The sequence below is a fragment of the Rattus norvegicus genome, chromosome 5, assembly GCF_036323735.1.
Source record: "Rattus norvegicus strain BN/NHsdMcwi chromosome 5, GRCr8, whole genome shotgun sequence".
NCBI classification, from domain to species: Eukaryota; Metazoa; Chordata; class Mammalia; order Rodentia; family Muridae; genus Rattus; species Rattus norvegicus.
The window spans coordinates 68,646,840-68,656,452 of NC_086023.1; the positions used below are offsets into that span (position 1 = coordinate 68,646,840).

A 9,613-nucleotide genomic window follows, 5' to 3' on the forward strand; every position below is an offset into this window, starting at 1 on the left:
TGCTCCTCTCCTAGTACAGAGAATGTGCAAATGCAGCAAATGTTTAGAGGCAAAAGTGATTGTGTTAATATTTTCTAAGTTGTTGTTTGTAAACTGGTTCGATACTCCTGCATAAGTACAAACATTCACAATGCCTTAAAACGCATGTCTCTAGATCTCCAATGACAAGGATGATCTAAGCATATTTAATGTGAGTTTTAAGAAATTAATAAGTAACAATATATAATTCTTTTCATGTCTCTTTTATAAACTAAAGTATCCTGTGGATTATCAGTGATAATTTCCTTGATAATTATCATCACAGAAAGTTGCTGTGGTGTTGAACATTTTAGGAAAACCCTAAGATTTTATTTATACAGATATAGGACTCTCACTGAGGGACATTTTATTCCATGGAAAACATGTCTCCCCTTCCAAAGTCATGAGGTTATCACTCTCTGTCCTTCGGCATTTTCTGGTGGTACTCTTCTTCCTCACGTGATAAGAGATTAAAGACATTCCTCTATGGAAGTGAGGAGTGGAGCTGGCCAGGAGATGCCCAGCTCCTCTTTCCAGTAATATAATCAAGTCCACTCACAGCTGACTGTTGAAACCTGGATTAAGATGCTGCTTGAGAAATTTCTGTATCTCCTTCCAAGAATGTTCCTGCGCAGCTGCGTGTGGGATAACCTCTCCTCCCCAGTTGATGCTTGGGATTACAAAGGGCATCCTTGAGGCTGAGCACAGTGGGGAGTAGGGAGGCTCAATCAGGTGACCTGCCCCAGGGTAAGACAGCAGAGTCCAGTTCTTCTTTCCACTTTTCATCAGCTGGGCTATGGCTTGCTTAGCATGCACTTTGCTGTTGAGATTCTTATCATCTTCTCCCACCACGAAAAGAAAATGTCCGTGAGCTTTTTCAATGGGAAAACAGTATTTGCTATCCTTATCTGCAGTTTCCTCAAAGGTTCGATAGAACTCTACAAGTCCCAAAGCATTGGTGGTTACAAATTCTTCACTGCAGGGTGTAGGCTGGAAGACCTTACCACGATATACATGTGGATTGCTAGAAACAAAATTAGGCCCATTTATAAGTACAGTGGCTGTTATCTGTTTTAGGTTAATAGCCATAGAAAGTCCAATCTCTGCTCCAATGCACACAGAAAGGATGCCAACCCCTGGGCCCAGGACCTGAAAACAATGAAAATGAGATTTTACTCTTCCATTGGGAAATCCACAATCTCAGAAGAACGAGAAAAAAATAACAGGCAAGTTAAAAAAAATCAATTAAAGAACCCACCCAAGTGCTTATACGTCAAGTAGCTAGAGTTGTGGAATATAGGATATTTATCTAATCAGGCTTTACTGCAGATAAGTTAGATTCAGCATTATGCTTGACTCTGTGGTTAAAATGCCTTCAGAAAATACCGTGCGAGGACTAGAAACACAGGACTGTGGTGAAACTCTTCGCTATCGTGCAGTAGGCCCCAGGTTCAATCACCACAGAGCAAATGAACAAAAGCAGCAAATTTCAATGTAATCAGGAAAATAAACAGAGTGAATGTGTTACTGTGAATAACGTGAGTCAGGGAACAAGTGATGGGTAAACTTCATTGCAGTGGAATGGGTTTCCTCAGAGAGAGGTGAGATTGAAGGAAAGTTAGGACAGTGCCTGGAACTCGAATAGGAAGCTTTGATCTCATAAGGAAATTTCTAAAAGGAGTATCTCAGCACACTTTTTTATTGTCAATCATCAATCATGCCCAGCAAAGCAATAATATCAGGTCATCAGATGACCACCAGCCAGATGAGAGACACCTAGATAAGAATATCACACATACTATAACAATGTATATAGATAGATGAGGTGGATCAAAGTGTCTCAGAAGAAATGGCTGTAAATTGAATTTCCACACATTAAAAATGGGAGTTAATAAAGAATAACATGCTAAGTGAGGCATGTGTGCTAGTCACCCATGAAAGACATTTATCCATAATTTTAAGGCTAATCTGACTGATTTGATTTAGTAAAACAATATGTCTATTCTCAGGGGATGCTTTTTGATGACTCTGAGCCTAATGTCTTTTGTTACCTATCTTTGCAAGGTCAATCTATTCTACTTACTGATTTCTTCTCTTCTCCTGCAAAACAACACAAAATCTGTGTGCTTGACCATTCTTTCCATCTTAAAATGATGATATGTTGACTTAATACGTGAAACACAGCTGTTTTGTGCACTATAGGATGGGGCCAGCGAATTGCAGAAATATCAATGTATTCTTGATTAAGAACTCATTTCCCAGAAAAAAATGGCTGATAGTTGACTAAATGCTACAATAAGATGTTTTTTGTTGTTGTTGTTTTGGTTCAGTTTGTTTTTCTCCCGTGGTCTAGAACTCTAGAGATAGATGGCTCAGACTCTGGTTCTGGGAAACACGTTCACAAGTTGTTCATTTACAGATGTAAATACATGCAACTTCTGGAGCTGTGGAGAGAGCTCCATCAGGTAAGTGCCATGCAAGTATGAAGACATATATTATATTCCAAGAACCTTTTTAAAGAAAGTCAGGCATGCTGGCTTGCTTGTAATCTCAGCCGTGTGGAGATGGATACATGAACAACTTTGGGGTTCACTGTCTACCCAGTTTATCCTGATAGGTAATCCATAGGCTCCAGTGAGAGACCCTATTTCAACAAACAAGGTGAATGGATCCTAAAGAACAACATCTAAAGTTGAACTCTATCTCTACAAGCATGTGCACACTTGTTTACACACACACACACACACACACACACACAACCACACATGAGAGATAACACATTTCCCCCATACACAGAAACCTGTACATAACAACTAAACAACTCTATTATATGCATATGCATGTATTACACAAATATAAATATACATCTCTATATACTGTGTGTGTGTTGTGTTATGTTGTGGAGAATCCCAGTCATTATTTACAAATAGTTACAAATGGAACATCCAAAACATAAAGAATAAAAGACTACTGTTGTTTGTAGCAAAAGTACAACCCTGGTAAGACCACACTTCAAAATTAATACACTTCAAAATTAATACACTTCAAAATTAACACACTTCAAAATTAAGTTGCAGAGAACTGAAGTTAATGTAACACTTGGACAAAAATAAAATCAAACTAATGAGCTTAAAATTACCTTAGGATGTCTCAGGAGAAACTCTACACCTTCTTCAAAATACTCTAGATCTACCTTCTCCAGTCGAGAGGGCAGGTCATCATAGCCCCAGTAAGCCAGAGCTAAAGTGGCAAAGCCATGACTGGCCAGGAGGCTGGCCCGGAACTCAAACAGTCCACCAGCTCCTCCAAACAAGTCAATGACCCCTGGGAAAGGACCTTCTCCTGGAAAAGAGCAACACAAAACAAGTCTCATACAAAAAGAAGGCAGGAAGCCAACTGTAGGGGCAATTCTAATGCTGAGGCCCTGTTCCCCAATTAGTTCTTGATCTGTCAGTAAAGAAAGGCATGGGCTAATCACCGGGTGGAAGATACAGATGGGACTTCTGCATCCCTGGAGAAGAAAGGACAGATGCAAGAAAAGGGAGATGCTTTGGAGAGATTAGAACCAGGAACCATGCGAGGTCTTGAGAGGAGAGGTGAGCTGTAGGCTGGTGGTCAGAGAGGTTTAGCCACTAGATTATTGACCAACTAAATTTAGGGCAGGTGGGCAGTGTGGAGGTAAGAGTAATGATAAGGGCATGTTTTCCAGGGAGGAGAGTATCCAGCAATTGTGCCAAGAAGGCAAGTTAAAAATTAACAAGTGTGTGTGTGTGTGTGTGTGTGTGTGTGTGTGTGTGTGTGTGTGTGTGTTTTATCTGTGGATTCAAGGGAAGCTGGGTGGGGGCTGATAGCATTACCCATTCCCAGAGCATAGGTGAGGTATTGAAAAGTTACACATAACACCAAAGAGAATAGGGACAGGAAGAACTGAATCTTGGGATTAATGCATAACTTCTCAAATGGAACATTCAACTATTCAGCCTTGTGTCTAAAGTGAAGTGAAGACTGGTCAATATGTAGTGGAACATAACTTCTATAGATTTTATTAGGAACCACATTTAGTGATATATTTACTCCTTGAGGCCCAGAATAGGATTAATTTCTACAGGCTTTGAGAAAGAAATATCATACAAATTGTGCCAGGACTTCTTAAACCTTAAAAGGTACACAAATGAGATTTAGGAATCTAATACCATTTGACACAAGATATGCTATGTCTGTTTACATGCGCTTTTCTTTGAGAAGTGTTATAGATTGAGACCTTCAAAGGCTTACTTCAAAGGCTACCTTCAAAGGGCAACTAAGGAAAGTAGAACCTTTAAGAAGGGGACCTAGATGTAGATCTTCGTGTCCCTGAGAGTACACCGTCACAGGACCTAGTTAGACAAAGGTTCTTTCTATATAAGTGAAGTTCATGGCTCAAAGGTATCTTTAGTGATTATACTGTCTAAAATGTCTTGTAACAGGTACAGCTCAGTAGCTCAGTCTTGGAGCACTTGCCTTAAGTGCCTATGTCTCAAGGATAATGGCAGGCACGAGGGGGTGGGAGGAAAGGCCAAATATCCTTCTCTGTTACACTGTGGTAACCATTCTGAAAGCAACGGATAAAATCTCCATGTGAGCAGATGTAAATGAACAGCTCTTTCTTTAATTTCTTTTCCCTGCTGCTGAGGATCCAGTGAAAGAAAAGGACTGTCAGAGCATCAGTCCATACTCTGTGCAGGCAGATATTTCTAAAATAAACCAGAGTCCACCCACCTCAATTATAATAATAAATGTTTCTGTCTTGAAAATTTGATTTTAGGAGAGGAAGATTAACTATGTCCATTTAAAGATGGCTTCACATGAAAAAGCACTGAGGAGTTTTTAATGGGCTATGTGCTCTTTAGCTTGAGAAAAAAATGAGATGACATAATCTGCGGGAAAACTCTGCTAATTAGGGTCAAAGTCCACCATGATTGTATAGCCTCTGAGCTGGGAGCAAAACAGCAGGTTTTCTCCTTCTCTGACTTTATTTAGAGAAGTCAGGTAACATTAATTAGTTTATATGATCAATTCCCTGTCTCCTGACAAAACCTGTTCAGCCTGAACCTCAGATTCCTGAAACACTTCCCTATGCTAATGAGGCATTTCATGTACCCTAAACTCCCAACCAATGACTTTTGCCCATCCTGGATGTCCCTGCTCTCACTTCCAGAAAATAATCGCCCTAAGTAAAGTTTATCTGTGGAGGGTCCCAGAGGACAGGAAGACCCACAACAATGTATCTCACTTTGAAAAGCACCATGTAAGTACACTAATAAAGATGCAAAGGACCTGAAATGTTTTGACAGCTAATTTAACTTTTGTGACCACATATATCTCATCCTTCCTTTGGGCCCCAGAAGATCATTTGATGCTAGGGACTACACATTGAACATCCCAGGAAATAGCAAATAACACGTATCAGGCAGAGGCAGAAGGCCTGGACCAATATATATGTTTTTAACAGGGATATGACACTAAGTAACAACAACAAAAAATAAAAGTAAAAATACAAAAGCATCAAAAGCCAAAACAAGAAACACTGCTATCTCCATGGCTCAAAGCACATAGAAGTGTTCTATATTTTGATTCTTGAGTATAAAAATATTTAAGTAATCTAAACAAGCTTAAAATGAATGTCACCACGATATATCTTCTGATGATAGCTTTAGTAGAGTCTTCAGTTAGCCAGCCTTTTATGAACTAAACTTAACCTACATCCAACTCTTCAGAAACCTCACAATAGAGGGACTCCCACAAACTCTAATGGGTCATAGCCTCAGACAAGTTTCAGAATGTGGGGGTAAACTCAAATTAGAGTAGAATTCTTATTTCATTCCTATTTCTTATTTTATAATTAACCCGGCTTCTCAACAGGATAGTGAGAACTCTATATTACCCATGTCCAAGCTGAATTGCTAGAGGTGCAAGGCATCCCACACAGAGGAAACAGAAACGACACTAACCAGAGTGATTGTACTCACCTGGAGGCAGAAACAGGGCTCCCCGGATTCGGCCTTCCTTTACATGGATCCTAGTGACACCAGGTGCCACATACCACCTTTCCAGAATCAGACTATCCAAGGAGGAACTGATAACTTTGCCTTCTACTGGAAAGTATGGATGGCAAAGTTTTATGTGGACTTTGTGGGGCCTATTCATCACATCTCTTTTTACCAATCTAGTCAATAGCTTTTCAGGTTTCATGGACCAGAAAAGACCCATGGGGTGGACCCCCATGTAGTCTCCTCCAAGAGAGGAATCACGTTCCAGATCTACCTCACCCACTTCACTGGCCCTGTAGAAGGCCTGAGAATTAAACAGGTTTCCCTTATCATCTTTCAGTGATGCCTGAAGGCACACCACCTGGAAGGGGGTCAGGCCTGTGACCCGGATATGCACAGGCTCATCAACAAGTGCACTGAGAGGAACAGCTGTCAGCTTGGCCATTTTTGCAGAGGAAACCTCAGACAATTCTTCAGGAATGTCTTCGCCAAAACCTCAAAATAGAAAGAAACAGAAATTAAATGAAGTTGTACTATGGTTAATGAATGACAGAAGGACCAGAGTCAGACCTCTTAGGAGTCAGTTTTAACTCTCCACTGATTTGTTGCCAGTATTCTGTGATCATTTGGCAATGCAAGATACCTCAGAGATTTCAACAAATTTCTAGAAGCCAGAGAGCACGCTAGCAAATACAAGATGTTGAAACAGCACTCCAACTCAGCATGGATGATGTCAGGAGGGCATCTCAATCTGGTGTCACACAAAACTCTGGCAAAAGCAGGATTGAGATGTGAGGTTGAAAACATGCTTATTGGTTGAATATTTCCCTGTTAAGGATGAGTGGCACCACTAACTAACATCTTTCACAGGCGCTTGTGTGTTTCACCTTACAGAAAACGAATATACCTGCTGCTTTGTTTTGGGATTCATACAGTCCTAAAACCCAACAAGAAGCAGGTAAGACCTTCAAAACATACAGAAGTCTTGCTGAAATGTTCACACTTAATGTCTTGCCCTTAAATGTCAACACAAGAGTGCCCATTGCTCCTAACAACCGAAGCTACGGTATTCGATTTGTGTTTGTTTATCTGTTGTTTCAGCCATCTAAACTGGATCTAAATGTATCTAAAGTTTCATTTTAACTGACTTTGCTGAGAATGCCAGAGATCTAAATGGATTGAACTCCAGCGTGTGACAAACAGCTATGAGAAACATAACGGAAAAGGAGGTATTCTTTTGACAGGTGCTGGCTGGTTTGACGGAACTCTGAGAAACTAAGAACCTGTCTCCATCTGTCCACGTCTGCAGGACATCACCAGAAGACCAAAACACAGGGCACAATCTGAGATGAAACCACCGGAGGCTTTCAAGCCTTTAGTTAGAGCATCCTCCAGAGGATGAATGGAGGAGCAGAGAGAGGTCCCTAAGCTGAGAAAACCAGAATTATCACGGAGCCAAGCAAATTTCCTAGTGATCCTTGTTCCAGAACTCTCACCAGAAATCCTCAGTTTTAAAGTCTAACAAATTCCTGTCAAAGCCAAAGATCCTCCCGAGGGGTTCACAAATGCAGGGAATCCAGGCTTTTGATGAGAAAGGGGACTTAATCCTGCCACTAAAAAATTAGTGACATCAGCGATGCACTGAACTTAATAAGTCTGTCACAGTCCGAGACCCAACTCACACTTGACTCAGGTCACACTGATTAGCCCCAAGTCCCAACAAAACATGGTCAAAGCTCTTTTTACTAAATTTATTGTGGGGGTGGGGTGAGTGTATGTATGTATGTGTGTATATGCAAGTCTATGTGCATTTGTATGTGCATGTGCGTGCGTGTGTGTGTGTGTGTGTGAGAGAGAGAGAGAGAGAGAGAGAGAGAGAGAGAGAGAGTTTCTGTGACAGCCGATGGGAGTTGGCTTTCCCCTTCAATCACATAGCCCCCAGAGATAGAACTCAGCTTGTCAGACTGGGCCACAAGCAATATCACTGCCCTCCCCCTTTCAGATATTGCTTTTATACAACACATCCAGGATCCATTTTTTTATTATGATGCATAAAATTTATTTAAAATTCGTGAATCCAAGAGAAAAGAATCACTATATTAGAAAGAAAAGCATCCCAGATGTTGGAATTACCAGACAGCAAATATAAAGGTACCAGTCATAAGGACAGCTCAGAGTAAACCAGGAAGAGAAAAACCAAGATGAAAGATTAGAGGACGTGAGGCATGGGAAAATGTTCAAACAGTTATGGTTTAATATACTGAGTAAATTCTCTAATAATTGGCACCTTGGAAAGATGCGTTAGAGATAGGCACAGGGGAAATACTTATAAAAACTAGGGCTGAATTTCCCCTCAATTCACCAAAAAGCACCAGGTTACAGTCACAGAAGTATAACAAATATGGGGACAAACCCAGCTGAAATTCCAGCTCTCATTATAATCAAACTGCTAACACACAACAAATTTTAATGTAGCCAGAGAAAAATGGACACGTTACAGAGGAAACCGACAAACATAAAATAACACTTGGCTTTATCATAAAGACAATGCACAAATCAGGAGGCAAAAATCCCTCACTCATGGTGCTCAAAAGAGAAAAATAAATAAATAAAGTGAAATGTTTAAAATTCCTTACCCAAGAAATATCCACATCAAAAATGGAGACAAAAGAAAGAAATTTCAATGGGGAAGAGGAGAAAATACATTTTCAGTAAACAATACTTCAAGAAATGATGAAAGGCAAGAGCACATTTATTATCTGGGTAAATATGAAAGCCCTTTTCAAAATTTCATCACTTATATAGATACATGATATGAACTTAAAAATAGTTAAAAGTCTATAGCCCGTTCAAAATAAAAGTAACTGTAGTATGAGGTTTATCTACGAAATATGACAATTAGGTGGAAATGTTGTAAATACAGGATTCTTATATCCCTGTTTTTCAAGTAAGATTTTCTGCAGGTAGATAGCGATAACTTCAAGTACTTATCAAGAGTACATCGAGCTAAGAGATAAAAGATATGAAAGCTACTAGGCGTCAGAGCAATTCATTAAAGGAGCAAGCTGCAAAGAAAAGAGTCCAGCTAGCTAATAATCACTTACCGTAGTTCGACAGCAACCCTCTGAAATGCAGAGTGCTCTGGATAAGGAGGCCCTGTAGGTTAGCACAGATGCACAGGACTTCCCAATCAAGGTTCTGACAACTTTGTGGATAAGAGTTTTGAAAACTTCAGACTATCCAGTTAAGGCTGGGGAAAAAGTCTTAGTATTTCCCTCCTCAACCAAGCATAAGTAGGCTGAACCAAGAGAGGTGATTAAGATCTTGGAATTTGGACTTTGGATAAATGCCTGAAATAAAGATATCTAAAAATAAAAGCATCAGAGCTGCCAGTGTGGAAAAGCCCTAACAAACAGCCTTTCACAGCAACTCTTCTCTGAAACCCTGTCCTTTGCTGGAGTGTGGCCCAGAGCTCCTGTGTACCCAGCACTAGGGAGACTGAGGCAGGACGGAAGTTAAAAACCAGCCTGGGCTACATAGGGAGACCCTGTGTCAGGAAAACAAAA

The 9,613-nt window shown here is 40.3% G+C and overlaps 1 protein-coding gene across 1 annotated transcript; it reads right to left on the reverse strand.

Moving 5' to 3' along the window:
• Positions 1 to 326: 326 nt before the first annotated feature.
• Baat (bile acid CoA:amino acid N-acyltransferase) lies at positions 327 to 9,298 on the reverse strand. Its single transcript, NM_017300.2, has 4 exons — positions 9,152 to 9,298; positions 6,027 to 6,542; positions 3,158 to 3,360; positions 327 to 1,167 (listed from the first exon to the last, which is right to left on the reverse strand). The coding sequence occupies exons 2-4, from the start codon at positions 6,490 to 6,492 to the stop codon at positions 574 to 576; spliced, it is 1,263 nt and encodes a 420-aa protein (NP_058996.2). The 5' UTR covers positions 6,493 to 6,542; positions 9,152 to 9,298; the 3' UTR covers positions 327 to 573.
• Positions 9,299 to 9,613: the final 315 nt, after the last annotated feature.

Bases quoted from the DNA above. Each gene is read 5' to 3' on its own strand.
- Baat (NM_017300.2), bottom strand. From the start codon at position 6,492: ATGGCCAAGCTGACAGCTGTTCCTCTCAGTGCACTTGTTGATGAGCCT. The intron at 3,361-6,026 runs GTGAGTACAATC...GCTCTTTTCCAG, and splicing joins AGCCCTGTTTCTGCCTCCAG to GAGAAGGTCCTTTCCCAGGG. The intron at 1,168-3,157 runs GTAATTTTAAGC...CATTGTTTTCAG, and splicing joins TTCTCCTGAGACATCCTAAG to GTCCTGGGCCCAGGGGTTGG.